General features: G+C 39.0%; 2 protein-coding genes across 2 annotated transcripts in view; one reads left to right on the top strand and one right to left on the bottom strand.

Annotated features, from left to right (window-relative positions):
* The window catches only part of UCHL3 (ubiquitin C-terminal hydrolase L3), a 252357-nt gene that overhangs the window by 94646 nt on the left and 135441 nt on the right, over positions 1-22270 (top strand). The gene's annotated exons all lie outside the window — the stretch shown is intronic.
* TBC1D4 (TBC1 domain family member 4) overlaps positions 1-22270 on the bottom strand; it is a 107098-nt gene that overhangs the window by 27524 nt on the left and 57304 nt on the right. The window contains exons 2-9 of the mRNA XM_085215736.1: positions 15653-16255; positions 14140-14229; positions 9782-9886; positions 8294-8426; positions 5909-6000; positions 4987-5097; positions 4299-4418; positions 416-490 (exon numbers count right to left, since the gene is read on the bottom strand). Coding sequence (XP_085071862.1) covers positions 416-490; positions 4299-4418; positions 4987-5097; positions 5909-6000; positions 8294-8426; positions 9782-9886; positions 14140-14229; positions 15653-16255 — 1329 coding nt within the window. The remainder of the gene's footprint in view (positions 1-415; positions 491-4298; positions 4419-4986; positions 5098-5908; positions 6001-8293; positions 8427-9781; positions 9887-14139; positions 14230-15652; positions 16256-22270) is intronic.

Here is a 22270-nt window from a genome sequence, read left to right as displayed (position 1 = left end):
CAAAGCATCCCCAACAGATGTTTTCAGGTCAGCATTTTAACTTCCCTAAAGCAACTGTTACTTACAGAAAGGATTCCTCACCTTCAGAGCATTTCCTTACATTGAGATATGACTATTTACAATAGGTTCAGCAAAGCTGACCAAAAATTCCCTGCTTTTTGTAAAAGCAAAGGAAACGTAGGAAAAAATACCCAAAACACCACCAGTCTGGCAATCAAGCAACAGATTAAAATTGAAGCTCCAAGACAACGCATATGCCAGCTTTCCTACAACCTCCACCTCCCACTGGAAACTCTTATCTGAGTTTAGTAAATTGATGTGCTACTTCGTTCAAACTGAAGAAAAGAGGCAAGCTCATGCTTCATTACCACCCATGCATGAAAGCGTGCCCATTTGAACTAAGCTCCTTACGCACTTTGTCAGAAGCAAGGCTGTTACAGCGCTCAAAGCTGTCCACACTCCCCAAGCGGCCTCGCATTCTGTTGGCTCCCTGCAAGAAAAAAAATGAATCATTTAGTCCAGCTTTTTGCTTTTTCCAAAGATTAAGCAAAGATGGAAGCAGCTGCATAGGTGAGTACAGGACAGTCCAGGCACGTGACATGTTTGATAGAAAACATCAGATAATGGGGCAAATACTGGATTTTGCAAGCAGTTCTTTTCTTTCCCCAAGAGTTTTAACCAGATAATTCTTGTCAGGAGCAACTGAATATTCATTCATGTGAGGCAGAACATCTGAGCTGGCTTGGTCAGACTGAGAAAACCTGCAGACTTTCGTAGAGCACCCTGCAGTGCAGCTATCAGATGCACTCGACATGCTATGATCTCAGAGAACTTATACCATATCTAGAGATCTCAGACAAATTAAGTCTATCTGGGAAAAAGTAGAGAAAGCAATACAACTGGGTAAGTGCTCTTTGGCAGCAAATCCAACCCAATAAGGTTGGATATGAGCAATCCCTTACAAAGGCAGTGAGGTTAGCACTAAAGCAAAGCTGATAGAAACTGACATTAACAGATCTTGGCCAAACATGTTCAGAGTTAACTGGTTTCACAGAAAGAGATTACAGATCAGCAGTGCTTTCTACTTCCTTCTACCTGTCTTCAATACCTACAAAATGTAGGCAACATTTAATGTTGGACATTACTGACTGCTGAAGTAAGTTGTTTCCACCACTTTAACAGGCAAAAAAAAAAAAAAAAAAAAGTCTAGGCTTTGGATAAAACATAGACAGGGCATAGTAGCTCTTCTTGGTATTTCTGTAACTTACAAGGGAAGTTTTGTCAACATTAGCAATGTTTATTTAGCCAACTTTTCCCTGGTAAGGTTTATTTTCATTTTCAAGACTTAGAGTGCCCCTTAAGTACATTGTCCCATTTAAGCTCATTACCAGTGAATGCTCTGCCTGAAGGGGATCTCTTCACTGACCCTCACAATAAAATAGGAGCAAAGGATAACTTGGAAGTTTCTTATTAGATTTAAAAACATGCTTTTGGCACACTAAGAAAGGCTTTTTGATTCAGAAGAAACAACAACAGAAGTTAGTACAGCATGGGCTAGTAGAAATGTGTTCAAAAGGTCAAAAAGAGGTTATATTTATTTTTTCTGAGATAACTGTTAGGAAACCACAGCCTGTTTTCAGTTCAAACCTGACAAAAACAAGATAATTCCAGCAAAACAAACAAGTGAAAAAGTGGCATTCCTCTGGGAGAAAGATGCCAGAGCACAAAACCCAGCATGTTTCCCCATGGTGAGTGGTGAACAGCTACTCATTCAAGTAGCTTAAAATGTCACAATTCTATTTATCCTAGCTATGAAGCTATTCACTTAAGAAGTCTTCTTAGATACCTGGCCACCATATAATTATTTCTAATTTGCTAAGATTAAGGCTGCTTGAATCTCACCTCACATTTACTGACTTTTATATATATATATATATATATATATATATATACACACACACACAACACATACACACATTTATATGTGTGTGTGTGTGTGTGTGTGTGTATATATATATATTTATTTATTTAAATATACAATAAGATACTGAATACCAATTTTATAAGAACTGACTTTCTTTCCTACTCTCTTAGTTAATAATTACACTTTAAAATAAAGATGGTAAGTCATGTACAATTAGCATTCCATAACATTAATACCGAGTAACTGGTAGCAGGCTTAAGGGAAAACAAACAAAACAAAAAAATCCACTGCACTAATGGGTATTTGATACCTAAATACCTTTAGGAATTAACTGTGATCTATTAGACTTGTTATAATAGTCTGATGAATAGTAAGAGCTACAAAACAGCCATTATACAACACATGTACACATGTATCACACACAGAATGCACACACATACTGTACAGAAACAATCATATACTCAGAGAATCATCAAATGTCCCCACTTGGAAGGGGCCCATAAGGATCACCAAGTCTTGTGATCCTGGTTTCACACAGGACAACCCAAAAATCAGTCCTTAAGTCTAACTGCATTGTCCTTGAACTCCTTGAACTTTGGCAGTTTGGACCCATGACCACTGCCCTGGGAGCTTGTTCCAGCATTCCACCACCCATTGATTACTTGATTTAACCACATTAATAGTGACTGAACTGCACTGTAAACTATTTTTCTAGTTCTTGCATTGTGTGACCTTTAAAAGGATCTGCAGTGATGAACCCCTCCATGCATCATGATTCACTGCAACACAATGCTGTTCCTGATCTCTAGCAGTTACAAGCAAAAGATGAGATAATCCTTCTAACAGCAAGTCTTCTTCACAAACAAGCAAACTTAAAATGGCACCAACATGGATTTGGGTGTCCACTGCTGTTAAACTACATCACAGACTGAAAGTGGATCTTTGTGCTATAGAGCACAGCATGGCACAGTGGCCCTGTTGAGAAAGGAACATAATGTATCAGAAGCAGCAATCAATGAATATCTCCGTTCTGAGATATTTCAACTCAGCAGTGCATTTCTCATAAAAGATTTTTCCTTCACATAATACAAATACTGTGTCCATACATGGCCAAGCAGCTTTCCTGGGTTATTCCCAGTGATGTATGCTGTTTCCACAATCACTGCAGAGTTCATACCCCACTGTCAGATCACATTCCAGTCACATGTCCTTTAGACATGAGAAAGAAATCAGTCTCAGCATAGGCATGACAGCTGTCATCAACTGATGGTATTTCAGACTGATGAAGTTATCCAGATCTTCTGAATATCATCTCTCTTTTGCTCTCTTTCTATATTCAGACCAGATTCCAAATGCATAAAATTTGCAACAAAACATAACCCAGATTCGACCAGGTAAGTATTAATCCTAGAGTCACTCCTAGGCCAAATTCACTCTTCACCTAAGTACAAGCCACTCTAAAGCTTCATCCTGGCAAATAATGTTTTGATTTCTTAATATGGAATATCTGTGATATCTCAGGTTTGGAGGTTACTCCAAGTGCAGCTTAGGCCCTGGTGACACAGTACTATAACACTTTTAAAACTATTAGCAGAAGGAGCTCAAATTCAATGCTTGAATTATATTTGGACCTCATCATTTGTATCACAGCTCTCTGTCCCTTCTTTGTAGTGACACACAGGACACATTCTTCTCTTACTTCTCTATACGTCCCTCCTCTGCATATAGACAAGGAGCAAAACCTGCAATTCAGACTTTTTCTTTAAAAAGCGAATTAATGTAAGAGATTTCCAGTAATTATCCATATTGTAGCTGGTTAGCAACACAGATATGAGGAGTATTTATTTTTTTTCTTTCCCTTTTTTTCTACCTTTTTCCCCCCTTTTCTTAAACAAGTTCTTTTTTTTTTTTTTTCCTACAAAAGGACTCCTTAGCTACTACTTTCCAAAGATTGTTAATGACCAACGTGAGCTTTAGCTACAAGAAGCAAGGTGTTAATTCTCCAGTTTCTGTACGTCCATTTAACTACTTCCAAAAAAAAAAAAAAAAAAAGCAATATATCCCTTTATAGGATATAACCATTCTGATTCTTTTTTCACTTCTGAAGCAGTATCTCTGATGTTGCTCAGCTAATTCACTTGCCACCTGCAAGAATGGTAATTATTCAGAAATTTGCCCTCTTTAACTGTTTGTGTGACCCTACCATAAGCTTTTTAGTGTAGTTAAGACAACATCAGCACATCAAAACGGTGATGTAATTTCATCATATATTTATTAAACTGAGGCCACAAAACAAACAAACAAAAAAAATTTGATAGGACTTTACTGTCAAGGATATCTGGGAAAACTGCTGACAACAATTTGTTAATCTTACCCTTGAGAAGATATTTTCCAGAGAGCTAGTCAAGGATTTCTTGGCCTTGTTTTTCAGAACGTCAAGTTTAAACCTGCCACCACTGGTGGTGTTTTCTGGAATCACACTGTTAGACGCAGTCTGTTGATATGAGCAAGGACACAATTCAGTTTTGGCAATTGTTTTTGCAACTGCAGACCTCCAAAGACTGGACCTAAACCAAGTTACATAATAGACAATACATCCCTATTCTTTATTTTAAATATAAATTAAAAAAGAAGTTAAAGGAATGTTCTATTCCCTAAAGACTATCTTGAAAAAGAATATTCATTTAATAATATTGATATCTATTTTCCTTGCCAGATAAAGTAGTTGTTTAGACTGACACCAACGCCCTCTTCGTTCTTATTTTGCTCTCTCTAGAAATGACTTTTTGAGAATGGGGATCAAGAAGGAAGGAAAAGAAGACAGATGTGGTATTCTCATACTGCAAAGAAACAAACCTAAAAATAATCGATTGTCTTCTCTCTCTTCCTACTCCTAAGCATGTCACAGTAAATTAAATCAAATTACTTTTTTTTCCATCATCTTCTCTCAACTCAGTTTCAGCTATCCCTGATGAACTCTAGCAGCAACCTTTCTGGTAGTCTAGGTTACACTTGAATACGAATGGAAGGAGGGAGAGGAATCACATGAAATCAAGCTTTACCAATGGAGCTTCACCAATGTGAATGTGTGTTTTCTGCTTAGCTTCACAGAGTTGGCGTAGATGTAGGATCACAAGTTCATTTTCTTCCTGGTCATTCTCAGGCTTCATTTTCTGTTAGTAACAGAACAAAGAAAAGAAAAAAATTAGTCTTTCAAGTCATTATTTGCTTATTTTCACTTCCATATGTATACATTCTTTGAAGGTAACATACTGACACTCCAGAAGCCAAAGTGCACAATTAATGAGTCACATTACATCATCATTTGTGCGCCTTCGTACTCACAAGTAAAATAGACCAAAAAATTCCATATGGAGAACGTTGCAGGATGTGGAGGTGGAGGGGAGGGGAAGCGTTAACACTACACATTTTGTTTTCAAAGGTTGTCTGCTGTTGTCTAAGCTTATAAAAGGAAAAAAGAACCTATATAAATCAAACAGGCGTTCCCTTCTTGAGGCTTCTAGAAAGCAGTGCAGCCTTTGGAAGCATGAATTACTATATAGGTCATTCACTTGAGTACATTTTCTTGCACCAGATTTTTGCCTCAGAATTTAGGTCAAAAGAGAGCTTCTGAAAATGCCAGCCAGTTGCCTGACACCTGCATATCTCACCTGCTCCCAATTCATTCTCACATCACTTGCGGGTAGAGAAAAATGTTTACAGATAACATAAAATATCCTCTGGGTAAGAACAGAAGAAGTCTCAGCAGAGTTGGGAACCAAAATTTGTCTCAGAGCAGCATATCACGCATTAGGTTAGGTTAAAACATACTATTTCAGTATGATGGTTGATGAAACAACAGTAAATTCTATGCAAATAACATAACAAAACAAACAAAAAACCCATATAATCAAAAGAAAAAAAATCCAGTCCATTTTGGCACGGGTTTTTTCAAATCTGAGACAGTAGCTTCTAACTTATTACCTGAACACGTTCAAAAATGTCTGCTTGCTCATTATCAGTTAGTGACGACAGATGCCTCTGAATTACAAGCTTGGCTCTTGGTGGATAAAGTCCTGAGAAGAGAAAGGAGTATTAAAGCTTCTCGATTCCACACAATCTTTTGAAACAGTTTTGGAAAAATAAACCAAAACAATGGTATAAACAAATATAAACTTGCATTTAAATTCATAAAAGCTTGATGCGTGGTATTTGTATATTGGCAGCATATTTGATAGGAGATGCCTTAGGTCTTTCTAAAGCACAGGGCTTTGTCTCATTTTGATAGCAGTAAAAATAGAACTAACAGATACTAAGTGGCTGGTTCCTCGGTATAATATTGTCAGTGGAGCATCACATCTGCCTTCCTAGTAACAAGAGATGGAAGCCTGACATCTGTACAGGAGGGGAGGAAGAGAAGAACAGACCACAGATAAGGTCTGAAAGATACTCAATGCACAAGATACAAAGAAGCTACCCAAGGCTTTTAATTGAAAAATTTAGATGAATTTCTGGATAAGGAAAGGAAAGAATAGAGGCCATACCAGAGAACATCACCTTTAAAAACAAGAGCAGCATAAAAGCTATCAGAAATTAAGAAAAAAAATCCGATATTCAAAAAGGCCCACATTTGCTCAGACCTTATTCTAGGAACCTACAAAAACCCATGGGGAAAACAACTGCCCTAGATCAGGTAAAAATATATTCTCCTCCACCCAAGCTAGATATTATCCTAACAGAACTGGAATCAGAGCAGATAAAAATCTTTTAAAGTCATGAAGTCCTGGGTTTGATTATGGTAAAATTCTAGATTCTAAAAGAAGAAAGCAAAACAGACACTGAAGTCTTTAAGTCACTAAGCAAAAGTTTAAGAAAATTCTACCATGGTATTCAATTTGTTACCACAGGAGAGATTTTATTTGGATACCAGATGCTTAACCTAGTCTTGCAAGTCTACACTATCAAGATAATTATGCTGCCTCAGATGGAAACCTCTATAGTTTTCTATTCAGGGAAGACTTTCACAGACAATTTTTTACTCTGGATATCTACTGCTGAATCCAGGAAAAAAAAAGTGAACTGAATGTCACTCCCCTAAGATCTCATAGTTTGTTCTTCATCCACCAGCGGGAGATAAGTAGCAATTACCATCATTATCATCACCAGACCAGGAGTTACAAGACGACTTGCTTATTTTTGCCTAAGACACTTTGCAAGGAGATATATCAGAGTGACTACAAAACCAGGATGCTGCTATTCATAATTTTTAATTCTGTCTTATAAGATATTTTACACGGGCTTTGGTATACCTCACTTCCACAGAAACCAAAAAGAGTTGTGGATTCATATTTAAAGTCAAGTAGTTGTTTAGACTTACTTTATTAGATATTAATTTCCTATCACAGAATCACAGAAACACCAAGATTGGAAAAGACCTACAAGATCATCCAGTCCAACCATCCACCTATCACCAATAGTTCTCACTAAACCATATCCCTCAACACAACATCCAGACATTCCTTAAACACTTCCAGGGTCAGTGACTCCACCACCTACCTGGGCAGCCCATTCCACTGCCTGAACACTCTTTCAGAGTAGTATTTTCTAACATCCAGCCTAAATCTCCCCTAGTGCAGCTTGAAGCCATTCCCTCCAGTCCTATCACCAGTTACACGAGAGAAGGAGCCGACCCCCAGCTCACTACAACCTCCCTTCAGATAGTTATAGAGAGCAATAAGGTCTCCCGTAAGCCTTCTCCAGACTGAACAATCCCAGCTCCTTCAGTTGCTCCTCATAAGGCCTCCTCATAAGTTGCTCCTTAAGTTGTTATCTTAATCATTTATTTCCTATGATAGGAAGGAAACCAGATTTTGAAGTACCTAAGAGAACAAAGACAAAAATTAAAAAACAAAGCCAAAAAAAAAAAAAAAAAAAAGACTAAGAACGCCTCCCACATTTTATTCTTCTCCCACAAGAATGAATACATGAGAAAGGAAGATCCTCTGTTGATCACTACTGTCTCTTCATGATCCATTTTGATCCATTTTGAAAGAATGTATCTTCAGGAAAGGGAGAACTGTTGTCTTTTTTGTCTCTCTTAACACTTAAGATAAGTATGACAATAAAAGAATATGTTTTTTTTTAAACACAATCTGTATTATACTCAGTTGCTCATTACTGCAGCCACCTCCATTCAATTGCACAGAGTGGAAAGCAATGGAAAGACTTGCTTATTGGGAAACTTTTCTCTCCCTTCCCACATCAATTAAACTGAAAGTGCATGGTTGACACAATTAAATTTTACATGTACAGTATGATATTTCTAGAATAATCAGGCAAAAAAAATTATAACACAAATTCAGCTGCTACCTTCAATTCTTTCACAAAGTTTGTGCAATGAATGCATAGGACAGGCCTCACACAGCTTAACCTGTGTCTTGGCACTTTGAAGAGCTGCAGCAGTGCTAAAGGCTTGCTTCAAGGTAAGCATTACCTCATCAACCTAAAGGTGAAAGAGCAAAAAGACAACATGTAAACAATAGTGCATGCCATATACATCAAATAAGGTTCACACCTTATAACAGAGACAGCTGCTTTGCCATCAAACAACCTGTCTGCTGTCTTCTAGAGTTCAAGGTTTTATTCCCTGCTTTCTGCCCATTCTATCCAAAGACAAAGGCAATGAGTTTGCTATCTGAACTTCAACACTGAAGTTTTCTGAAACCTCTAACTACTTTGCTGACGCAGAGGATTTAGTGATGTAGATAATTTCAAAAGGTAAACGGACACATAAGGATGGAAGATAGAAGTCTGTATTTAGAAGGGCCTTCACATCTAACTTGCATTGTGTCTAGGATATATCTGCATCCACAGGCACCCGAATACTTCTAGAGACTCACCTGCCAGTGCATTTGAAAAGAGTTTCAGAGACATATAGTAAGTCTCCATTAATAGTAAAAATGATAACACAATCATAATTTTGGAAATGAGTTTATCATTTACTCTGTGCAAGGATCTCAAACTATGTTTCCAAGTTCAAAATTCACTATCTTAAAGGTCAGTTAAAAGCATAACTTTGAATATCAAACTATAACTCATAGTTACTGGCTAAATAAAAAATTAATTTGTTCTCTTTAGGTTCAAGTTTCTCCTGCAAACTACATTAGTCCCCCTCAATTATATTTCTCCAATAACCACTCACCTTTTAGCACAAAGCCCCACAGACCTAACCCTGCCACCAGACAGCAGCTTCCCCCAGTTAAATCACTGGCACCAGGTACTTCAGCCAACAAATACGTACTTTATGAAATTTTTATTGGATTTTTTAGTTGCACACATACCATGTGTGAACTCAGGTTTTCTGCCTCTTTGATTAGATGTTGTTATTTTCCTCTCCCGAGAGCTAAGGATAAGCAAAAACACAGAAGCCACGTGCAAAAACAGGTTGTAAAAATACTATCTTGAAAAATCTGTTTGGGTTTTATCATCAGCTTTGTTACTAATTCAAAACAAGTAATTGTATGATTAATAGGTAACCAAGCATCTCAACAATTAGAAATGCAAGAGTTACGAATACAGAGTCCAAACATGCTTGCAGCGTGAATGTATGAACCCATCCACCTGGACTTTTTCTATTTGTTACTGACATCCACATCAGGAGAGCACCAGCATAAGTCTATAGAAGGACAGAACGTGTGTGTTTCCTATATCTTCGTTTCAAATTCACAACTGAGGTTCAGAGGTATGAGACATGACCACTGAGACTCAGTTTATAGAGTAGAACAGAGATTCCCATGGTTTCAGAAATGCTTTAGACACAATCTGATGGAGATGTTGGGGTCATTTATAAATACTCACCAGAGACTCACTTGCACACTGGAACACATAGCAAACATACTGGCTTAATGCAGGTTCAACAGATTCCCGGCAAATGAAGCCAAAGTGATCAACGTGTTTTATACCCTAAAAAAAGAGTTTTTTAATGAAAAATATTGCGATTAAAATAGTCTAAAAATCAACATTAGTGAACTATTTTAGAAACATGTTTAATTTCCAAAGTGAAACCAAAACTAATCACCGGACTCCAACACTTAACACAAAAAAAACTATAAATACATCCTTCTAATGATTTATTATACAAATTCAATAGTTAATTTTTAATATTTTTTTTCTTTTTTGCATTAAGAAATTACATAAAGCTGTAGTTACAAAACAATAGATCTGGACCTGAATGTCTTCCTTGAGGAGAATAGATATTCAGGGAAGACAACAAAGCAGTTCAAGGCTTAGAGAACAGTAGGACAGGGGGAAATGGCTTTCAGCTGAGGGAGGGAAGATTTAGGTTGGATGTCAGGAGGAAGTTCTTTACTATGAGAGCAGTGAGGTGCTGGAACAGGCTGTCTAGACAGATTGTGGATGCCCCGTCCCTGGAGGCATTCAAGGTCAGAATGGATTGGGCCCTGCGCAACCTGGTCTAGTATTAAATGCGGAGGTTGGTGGCCCTGCCTGTGGCAGAGGGGTTGGAGATCACGATCCTTGAGGTCCCTTTCAACCCGGGCCATTCTGTGATTTTGTGTAATTCTATGTTTGGAACAGTCCCTACAGTGAAGGCTGCATGCACTAAGCCCACACTAGAACATGGGACTGGAGTAGCATCAAAGTAGCAACAGATCTTCTCTTTCCTGTAAATAAGGACTGAACAACACGAAAAGGAACAGGAAATGAGCAAAGGCACGTAGAATTCCAACTGGATTCTTAAATAAATTCTCTAGTTTTAGATTGTTACATACTAGAAGTTTTATGAATTCCTACACATTACTACTGATGTTTTATTTCAAGATACTATTCTAACTGCTTGAGAGGGAACACTGCCTTGCTAAAAACAGCACAGAGAAGATCAAAGACAGCTGCTTCCTAAGCACGATATTCCCAGTCTCAATTCATGGAACATGACTCACTATTGTTAAAGCTCTTGCCAATGTTTTTATCATCTAAGTATGGTAATAGCAGATTCTCTCCAGAAGAAAGCTTAATCCCTTAAGTTCAAATACATCAGAAAGCACAACTTGGTTGCTTGGATCCACCTCCAAAGAAAACACCTGTATCATAGAAGAGGGGAGGAGGCCAAACAACTTGACTGTCCCTACAGAGAACACTCCAGACAACACTGGTAACACACTACGTGACAGACTGAACATATTGTTGCTACTCCCAGCAGATTTTAAACTAAAAACAAAATTCCAGAGGTTACATTTGTCCACTTAAGAGAAACTTAAGTGCAGAGACATTCTAAGAGAGTACAACTTCCATTATTTTTACCACAGTCCACACCAATTCTGACTTAACTGAACCCATTTTCATGTAACACACAAAGTCTACAGAAGAATAATAATTAAAACAAAACAAAACAAAAACAGATGGATACACACATTTTAATTGATATAACAGTGAAGGGTTCCTTTGTTTTGCAAGAAAGTTGTGTTTACCTAAGGTGTATCAGAGAGATGCCAGTTCCCTGGTTGCTGACCATGCCTGGACAAGCCTACTGCTGTCAGATTTGTCAGGCTCTGCAGGAGAACATGCGTGGGGGAGAAGGACATGACACTTGCACCAAAGCGTAAACAGTACAGTATGTTCCCCCACCACTTTTCTTCAAGAGTGGTCTGACTGAGAATGCCAAATCACACACACCTTTCTCATTTTTCTCAGTTCTCTCAAGGTCAGCAAAGCTGAAACAAGGAAACTACTTCAGTTGCCTGACAGTGCACACACAGGGATCTCCTGTCCATTGTATCTGCTGATTTGACAATTATGCAAAGTGTGGATAGCTAAACGTGGCCAATCAACCATACTCAAACTATAGAATAAAAACATCTTTATTACACCAGACTAAGAGAATCCAGAATGCAAGCTGAAAAGAACATCTTTTTCATTGTTTTCAAAGCTCAGGAGAACAAACATTAATAAGATGCAGTCTCACAACACATAGTAAATCACTTCCCTATAAATCCACACAGAGAAGCCCTGTGGCTAGCAGAGTTCTTGAAGGAAATACTGATGATCTTTATGCAAGCAAACCCTTACTTGGACAAATTACATATTTTATTTCTACTGAACATAGGAAAAAAAACAAAAACAAAAACTGACTTCTCTAAAGTAATTTTGCATATGAGAAAACCATAGTATTACCAGTGTTTAAGTTATTCAGGCATGCAAAATGACAAAAACATTTCTCCAGAAGACAGCAAAATCCTCTACTTCCAAAACCCAACGTGCAGCATCACCTGACATTACTGACCATATACAATTATTTTACTGAAGGAAAAGCAAGATGTCAGAGGTCTGCAGTGGTCTTGCTTGTCTCCAACATAGAATCATTAAAGTTGGAAAAGACCACTAGGCCATCTGATCCAACCATCAATCCATCACACCACCATGTCCACTAACCATGTCCCTCAAGTGAAATATGATTCTTTGAAGCCAGCAGAACAAAAGTTGTCCATGTCTAGGACAGTTTTGTTTGCCCATTTTAGGTATGTACCTACAACACCAGAATCAAGTACATAATAACTATCACTTTTATTCAGCTCAGTACACCATTCAGTTTGGCGGTCTGATGGAAGGAAGAGTCAAACCATCTACCAATTTTGCTTTCTGTAACACTGCTTTAAGAATCTTTTTAATCTATATTTCTTATACAGTTATTAATAAATAACTGCCTGATTATATTGTTCCACTCTATATTTGCACATGCCTTTTTCCACTGTAGACAGACTCCACCTAAGGGCCTTGACCTACAACTGGGCAGTTTAAGTCCCCTTTGATTTTCAAGAAATGAACTGTTCTTAATTCATGTTAACACTAGTAGCACAGCCATACAAGAGCAGATTTCTAATCAGCATTAAAATGAGGGGTGCAATGCAGGCTTAGAGTATGCCAGGAAACATACTTAAACTAGAATAACAATGTTCAAGGTGGCCTGAAATAATGCAAGTGCATGGGCAATGGGAGAATGCAATTTAAAAAAGACCTCAAAACACAAAGCGTCACAAGTAACAGCTGTTGAACAACAGCAAGATAGGACAACAAATCCCTCAGCCTTGATGATCCACTTTTCATAAGACACATTTAGAAGCTGGAGATAGTTAGGTTAACCTATTACCATACTCTCTAGAAGAAATGATGCAGGTAAACTGTTTTTCTGGAAGGCTGATCTGATGTGCTTCTCACTTCACTCCAGAGGCTTCCAGGAGATCAGCTACTCAGAAACAGCACTCTCAGAGCATCCTGAATGGATATTAAGCTGCTTCCAAAATTAAATCCAATGCTTTTCCAAAGCAGAACAGTTTATACTTGGCTTTCTGACCAGTGATGAAAGTTACCACTACTGCAGCTCATGCTGATTATTTTGTGTTCATCATTTCTGTACTTAAGCTCTTTGGGAATGACAGTATTGTCGGTTGTTTTTTTTTTTTTTTTGCAGAATCTACTCGTAACTGCTACCAGACGAGTGTAATCTCCAATTTAAATAACAGCTCTCAGTATTGTAAAGAAAAATCACTACTTCGTCTACTGTAACTGCTTATGATGCAATCACAATTTAATATCCAGCTATTGCAGCTGTACTCCCCAAAGAAGTCAGTGACATTTTCCAGTCAAACTTTGTGCAGAGTTAATATACACATTTGTCACAATCTCTCAAAATCTTCCCTATTTTTAAATTAAGGATCGAATGGGATAAAGCAGCAGTCTACTATTTATTGTAATTTAGACAGGCGGGATAAACTTCTTAAAAGTGGCCTTTGAGACTGAAGAAAGGAGAACAGCACAGAATTCTCAAGAAAAAAAAAAAAAAAACTTATTTTTTTCAGTTTTCTGTAAGCTATTAAAGCAACCAAGCTAAGAACAAATCAGTTCCTTTTCATAGAATGGCCTGTGTTGAAAAGGACCACAATGATCATCTGGTTTCAACCCCCCTGCTACGTGCAGGGTCGCCAATCACTAGACCAGGTTGCCAGAGCCACATCCAGCCTGGCCTTCAATGCCTCCAGGGATGGGGCATCCACAGCCTCCTTGGGCAACCTTTTCCAGTGTGTCACCACCATCTGTGTAAAAAAACTTCCTCCTAATATCTAACCTAAACCTCCCCGTCTTAGTTTAAAACCATTCCCACTTTTCTTCTGATAACCTATACATTGCTTCCCATTAACACTTACCTGAGAACATGAAGAGATATCTTTAAAATTCTTTTCAAGCACAACTGATTTGGTGTCTGGACTGATGAGGTTAACTTCAAATCTTCCAACCTTGGAAAAAAACAATAACAGAAAAAAACAAAACAAAACAAAACAAAGAACAGGAAAGTCTAGTTTATGACTGCCTTGGAGGCACAGTGTTAATGGCAACAAAAATGTCAAAATCTACCTCTTCCCATCTCACACATAGTACCTTCAGCATACCGGCTTACTCAGTAGGAGTAAGGGTGCTGTAATTAAGCTTATATTCAGTAATAGTATTTCAGCAAGAACAATACACTCCATTCAATAGAAAGAAGATTTAGAAAGAAGACAGCTGTGGGGGGTGGACTTTTTCATTTTGAGTTATTTTGGTCAAAAGATCACTTATTTAGCAGATTATTAAAATCTTTGATACAATGTGATCAAACGATAAGATCCAGTAAAGAAAACAGCAGAACTACACAATCTGTGGATGGTTAGATTTGAAAAGTAAAACAAAAACAAAAAAATCAAAAGCTAAAACCTCAAAACCACCAGCACCACAACAGTTCCACAGATCAACTGAGAAACTATGCTAATCTTAAAGTGATTCTTTTTAGTTTTTATACTGATTATGAATGAAAAAGTAGAGGTTCTGTAGCAAGTCATCTTTCAGTTTTCCCAAACCACTCCTCAACATACAGAACTTTCTCCATAGAGCTTGGGGAATTTTGCAATAAATCCTCTTCATTACTAGTGATAGTCATAGCCCAAAGGGCAATGCATTCTCACTTCAGTTAGCACTTCCCCGATAGAAAATAAAAGGCAAGAATGATCTTAAATGCAAATGGAAACTCAAGCATTTAGCTCCCTGTTATTTTAAGGTTCAAAATTTATTTACTTTCATTTTATGGGTCACCTCCCTTAAGTGTCCTTTTGTTTTCTCAATACAAGCACAGAAGATGTCAAATGCACTTCAGGCAAGAGAAGAAAGGACTGTGAGGCTGGAAACAAGAAGGCCTCAGTGCATGCAGAGATAAACTTATCTTTCCCAGATAAGTAGTAATTAATCAGCACAATTTATCATAAAGGAGCTGGCTCAAGCATATAGCTGCAAACTTAGGAGCTTCTTTTTAATTGAACAACAACAAAACAGGATATATTCATAATAAAATTGTCATGGATTATCTTTCTGAATAAAATACTTCTTTTTTCAACTGAGCCCCAGATCTCACCAGCACCTCATCAAATCTCAACCAGAATTACATACGAAATACTCAAATCTATCCTCAGAAACTCAGCTTTTGTTGAGCACAAATAGTTTCTTTTTCTTTAAGAATCTATCTGGGCTCATGAATTGTGCTGACTACCTTAAACCCCAGCTGCTTTTATTCCAATTATTTATGAATAAATATTTCTGAGAAATCATGAAACCACACCAAATACACACTACTTATCTTACAAGACTTGTCTCAGCTTCACACTGGACAAGTGACAAAGTCCTAGGACACACCTGAAATAACATTGTCCTGTTCTTCTCAGAATCAGAGGGCTGAACATGACTGGGTGCACTTGCATGTCTTCTACGTGGCTGTATTTTCAGGTTTGCATCTTGAACCCTTCTTTGCATAACTGCAGTGACACTGCTGCACCGGGAACGAAATTCCTGCTGCTCATCAAATCCAGAGTCCTCCAAAATTCGCTCTGGAAAGGAGCTACGGGTGCTGGCCAGGTTGGTCAAATTGTTCTGGCTGCCAATTGTAAACATCACAGCATGCCCTGTGGTGGTATTTGGACTTTCCAACTCCTCAAATGGACTATCCAATGGAGAAGCTGGTGCATTTCCCTCACACAGAGCTAAGTCCAAACTTGACTCATTATTCCGCTGTTCATTAAGTAGTTTCAGGCGCTGACGCTCATGAAGGCTGAATTTCTCAATGCAATCATCAATTAATGATGAGGGAGCTTTCTTGTGAGCCACTGTAACCTTCCCACAGTACAAGACCTCAAATTTTTGAGAGTTATAGAAAGCATCTTCACTATCCTTACTTGGTTTGGCATCTTCTTTCAGTGCTGCTTTGGAGACTTGTCTTATGCTGCTGATGACATCAGGAACCTAAAGGACAGTTTAAAAGGTCTCTTTAGCAGGCACAAATGAGAGCATAGATAAAGAAAAAACAATTGTTACTGTAAATATTCCCACAAGTTATTCAATAGAGTGCCACTACTTCTTGGCTGTCAAAATAAAAGCAAATTCAAAATTCTGTACAGACTATTTCTGAAGTGGAATCAAAACAAATAATTTCTAATATTTTTCACAAGAATCTGTTTCAGAATATAAGGTTTTAAACTACCAAAGTAATGAGCTTAAAGTCTACTGACAGATGTCTGCATCTACTCTTTTTTTCCTTTTACTGATATTGCCTTCTCTGTTCTGCAGCCCTATGAGAAAGCATTAATGTTTCATTTTCCTGCTGTCTCAGTCATCACAGAACGCCTACATCTCTCTTCTCCTCCACTGTTTTTCCCTACAGGTTCCTACTATATCTCTATTAGGCCAAACTGCACATCACTGTAGCAGAAGTTCTCAATTTCAGCCTTGTATCACCCAGTCATTTAAGTTCTACCTCCATTATCCCAGTCATACCCACATTATCCCAGAGAACGTCTGCCTTCAGTATCAGCATACTTAATGTACAAGATCCACCCCCCTCCCTTTTTTTATTCTTGCCTTCACTGAAAAAAAAAAAAAAAAAAACAAGACTCATGCAAATCTACCGATAGTTGATCACAGTGATTTTACTTCTTTCAATACTATCCACCTCTGGATAAACCCAGCCTCTTTGTCACCAGCTCTCATCTTTTCCAGAAGGATAAAAATGGCATCATGGCACATACATTTGGAAGGATGTGAGTTACAATGAGATGCAGGGAGGCTATCTATAATACTTTCCTTGCAAGAGAGATCAATTCTCTGTGGTTACCTATCCAAAGCAATCAATCAGTAGTGAATGTTGTATTTCATATAGCTTCTTACCACTTGTATAACATTTGATTTTTTTCAAAAGAAATAAAGAAAAATAAAAAGAGAAAACGTAATTCTGAAACCACAACTTAGAAAATAAACTTTGCTTCCTATAGTGTTGTTTTATTCCAGTCATGATACAATCTGTAACATGCTAATTAGGCAGTGATCTTGTATGCCAACACTTCTGCAACTCACGGTGGAAAATCACTTGGTCTCAACCACCATCTCCCGTTACGCACCCCTCCTCCACTGGGCATTCAAATGCGAATCTTCTTCCACTTCATTTGTTGCAAAATTAATCCATTATCTACTGACCTCCACTGACCTTTGGTTTTTACCCTTATAGACATCATCATCATCATCTTGGTTTTCAACGAGGCCAAAAGTTAGTCTTGATACAGTGCAGACAGTAGGCTGTATTTAATCTTTATTCATTCTCACTGGCAGGCTGCTTTACCATTGCCCATTGTGCACTAGCCCCCAGTCTGTGTCAGTTCAGCTGGAGGCAGACATCTCTCAAAGTATCCATACTGATCCATCTTCCAAGAGACAGTTTTTCCTCACTGACTTTTTTTTCTTTTTGCAAGAAGCCCTAGTCACCATCACAATTACACCATCAAAGTTGTGTAACTTCTTTTGGATTTGAATATTAGCTTATTAGTAGTTAATATTGAAATTGCAGGGCAAAGTTAGACAAAAGAGTAAGCAGAATGGAGATTAAAAATAGTGAATTAATGGGATCAATCTGCTTAAATATTTTTAGAAATCAGTTTAGTAGCATTAAGAATAACTAGGCTAGGGAAACATAAAACTTAATATAAATGTTTCAAACTTCTAGTACTTTCCTACAGAAGTCTCACGAAATTAAGCAGCTAGAGGGGAGAAATGGGGTGCTTATTATTTAAACCCATATGGACACTTCACATCTTCCTGGACATAAACCACTGGCAGTCAGTTACAGTAGAGCAAAAAAAGTTAAGCAATTTTTTTTCATTCACCTACACTGAAAAGAAATAAATGCTTAGAGTATTTAAACAACCAATTTACCTAGTGTACTGAGAACTTTTTATCATGAAACTTCAAAGAAAGTTACTTCAAGCAAGGAGACTGGTAGAGGAAGATAGGCAGTGTATTTGCAGAGCCATACTTTCAGTCCTAACAAATCCAGTGGAGAGAGTGCTGGAATTCTGTAAGGAGAATTAATTCTCACAGGTCTCATCACCCAATACTGCTAAGCAGAAAAACAGAAGATGACTACATTCCAAAGGGAGTCACAGAGGTCTTCCCAGGTGAAAAAGTATGAGTTAATAGTTCGATGGCACTTTTCTGGGACAGTTGTTCTCAAACCAGGAGGAACCAAAAGTGTAATACAGGACGAACCAAAAGTGTAATACAGGACATGCCTATATTTTTCACTCATTAAGTTTCCCTAGATTTCTGAGGAGTAGTGCACTGTCACATTATTACTGTAACACACATTTTTACAAAGGGTAAAAAGGATGACCCAGGGAACTACCATCCTGTCAGCCTCTCCTCAGAGCTAGGGAAGCATAGAATGGATCCTCCTGGAACCTATGCTAAGATGTACAGAGGAGAGGGAGGTGATATGGGACATCCAGTATGGCTTCACCAAGGGCAAGGCCTGTCTGACCAACCTAGTGTTCTATGTATTCTATGTTGATGTAACTGCAGCAGTGGACAAGGGAAGAGTCAGTGATGGGAGCTCTGGATGTCCCTGTTCATTGCGGAGGGGTTGGACCCGATGGCCTTTAAAGGTCCCTTCCGACTCAAACCATTCTGTGATTCTGTAATGTCATTTACCTGGACTTCAGTAAGGCCTCTGACACAGTCCTTCATAACATCTTTCTCTCCAAATTGGAAAGACATGAATTTGATAGGTGGACTGTTCAGTGAATGAGGAACTGGTTGTGAGATCATACTCAAAGAGCAGTGGTCAATGACTCAACATCTGGATGGAGATCAGCGACAAGCAGTATTCTTAAGGGGTCGCTGCTGAGATCGATGCTCATTGGTGACATCAACAGTGAGATCGAGTACACCCTCACCAAGTATGCAGATGACACCAAACTGCATGGTGCAGTCAACATTCCCAAAGGACAGGATGCCATTCAGAGAGACCTACATAGGCTCGAGCAGTGTGCTCAGGGGAATCTCTTGAAGCTCATCAAAATCAAGGTCTTACACATGGGCTGTCTCCCACTACCAACACAAGGTGGAGGACAAAATTGAGGACAGCCACACAAAAAGAATGCGTAGGCTTCAGATGAACTTCGCTCCCTTCCAAGATGCTGAGAGATGTACACATTTACCAGAGACAGAAGTGGTACTTCAACTTTAACACTCTTGAAATAGTGTTCACAGCTACTCCTTCTAAATCTCAGTAACTTAGTGGAATTATTGAGATGTTATCCAAGGCTAACAGTTGAGAGCAATTGTTCAGCAATTTGTAAGAGCCAAGAGAACTCAAGAACTCAAAAGAACAGAGATCTTCCTTCAGGGCCTATACAAAAAATCCTCAGTGTGAAGAGAACTGCCTCCAAAACTTGGTTTCACAAAAATAAAATGTCTAAAGGTGAGAGGCAAGTAAGAATAGCTTTGTAACGAGGCAATATTTCATGCTAAGGAAACATGATTTATCTGCTAAGTCTAATTAATGAAAAAGCCACTTGGGAATCTAAATCAGTTATCATGCGTATTTGAGTAGCCTAGCTTTGAATGAATCACTCTTTACCTAGTTAGATCTTATTCAATGCACTGATCCAATAAGGAATATCAGCTGTGCTCAAATCAAAATGGATTTCACTAGTGAGTTCTGCACCATCTACAGTATGATTCAGCTCTGAACATAAGAAATAAAATGTGATACGCATTACACTCTTTCCAGTGGACTGTAGGGCTTTGGTAAGCTGAAACTAAAAAAAGCAACGTTAGCCATATGGACCTCCAAGTTATTCCATTTGCACTTGGTAACCCACAATTTTGGTCATACAAACATTATGAACTACTGTGGTGCATAACCTATTTGTCCAACTAGTTTAGATTAATGCTGCAGCACTTAACGTTGGAGGGGGGGAAAAAAAAAAAAAAAAAGGTATATTAATATTCTAGATCTGCTGATTTCAGCTCTGCAGTTCAGTTTCCATTCAATCCTGTCCTTTGTGACTACATGTTCTAGTTTCAGCTGAGATACTTTACTTTCTTCCTAGTAGCTGATAACAGTGCTGTTTATTCGTTTTAAGATAAGAATAATGTTGATAATGCAGCAGCATTTTTGATTGTTGCTAAGTAGTGCTTACACTAAGTCAAGCACTTTTCAGATCCTCAAAAGGAGATGGGGAGGAAGAACCAGGACAGCAGACCCAAACTCGCCAAAGGAATATCTTACACCATATGGTGCTGTGCTGAACAGTAAAACTGAGGGAGCTGGCTCAGAGGGTTGCTGCTGCTCAGGGAATGGCTGGGCATTGGTTGGCAGGTGATGAGCAATTGCACCGCGCATCACTTGCTTTGCATACTCTTTTATCATTACTATTTTATTGTCATTATTACTATTATTTTCCCTCCCTTTTCTGTCCAAAAACCGTCTTCATAATCAACCCATGAGTTTTATCTTTTATTTTAATTCTCTCCCTCATCCCAATGGTGGGGAGTGAGCATAAAGCTGCATGAAGATGAGCTGCTGCCAGGTTAAATCACACCACACCTGCAAGAGGGTCACATAAGGAGAACAAACACCTTCCTTATGTATAAACTGTACGAAGTACATACAAATACAGTAAGAGCAAGAATCGTTGTACTATACATCAGGAAGCATAACTGAATTCAAAACAGAAATGTACTTTCATGATGGGGAGGGACATCATTTAAACTGATAGCTCTAATGCTAGTTTCTTTCATCTGACTTAATTAAAAACAAAGTCAGCAAAGGAAGACCACATGAAAATATTTAACATCAAACTGAAACTTTCACAGAACCACAGAATCGTAGGGGTCGGAAGGGACCTCTAGAGATCATCGAGACCAACCCCCCTACCAAAGCAGGTTCCCTACACCAGGTCGCACAGGTAGGCGTCCAGGCAAGACTTGAATATCTCCAGAGAAGGAGACTCCACAACCTCCCTGGGCAGCCTGTTCCAGTGCTCCGTCACCCTCACCAGAAATTAGTTCTTACGCACATTTGTGAGAAACTTCCTATGGTGCAGCTTATGTCCGTTTCCCCTCGTCCTGTCTCCACGTACCACTGAAAAGAGACTGGCCTCACCACTATGGCCGCCACACCTCAGATATTTATAAACCTGGATCAGGTCCCCTCTCAGTCTTCTTTTCTCAAGGCTAAACAGACCCAGTTCACTTAGCCTTTCTTCATAGGGGAGATGCTCCAAGCCTTTCACCATCTTTGTGGCCCTCCACTGGACTCTTTCCAAGAGATCCCTGTCTTTTTTGTACTGGGGAGCCCAGAACTGGACACAGTACTCCAGATGAGGCCTTACCAGGGCAGAGTAGAGGGGGAGGATCACCTCCCTCGACCTGCTGGCCACACTCTTTTTAATGCACCCCAGAATGCCATTGGCCTTTTTGGCCACGAGGGCACACTGCCAGCTCATGGCCAACCTGTTGTCCACCAGGACGCCCAGGTCCCTCTCTGCAGAGCTCCTCTCCAGCAGCTCATCCCCCAGCCTGTATTGGTGCATGCAATTATTCCTCCCTAGGTGTAAGACCCTACACTTGCTTTTGTTGAACCTCATCCGGTTTCTTACTGCCCAGCTCTCCAGCCTGTCCAGGTCTCGCTGAATGGCAGCACAGCCTTCAGGCGTGTCAGCCAATCCTCCCAACTTCGTATCATCAGCAAACTTGCTGAGGGTGGCCACTATCCCCTCATCAAGGTCATTGATGAAGATGTTGAACAAGACCGAACCCAGCACAGACCCCTGGGGGACACCACTGGTTACAGGTCTCTAGCCAGACTCTGCACCACCAACGACGACCCTCTGCGCTCTGCCAGTCAGCCAGTTCTCAACCCACCTCACTGTCCACTCATCTATCCCACACTTCCTCAGCTTTGGTATAAGGATGTCGTGGGAG

Source organism: Meleagris gallopavo, chromosome 1 (assembly GCF_905368555.1).
Source record: "Meleagris gallopavo chromosome 1, MGAL_WU_HG_1.1, whole genome shotgun sequence".
In the NCBI taxonomy this organism is placed as follows: Eukaryota; Metazoa; Chordata; class Aves; order Galliformes; family Phasianidae; genus Meleagris; species Meleagris gallopavo.
This window is presented reverse-complemented; position numbering and strand designations above follow the sequence as displayed.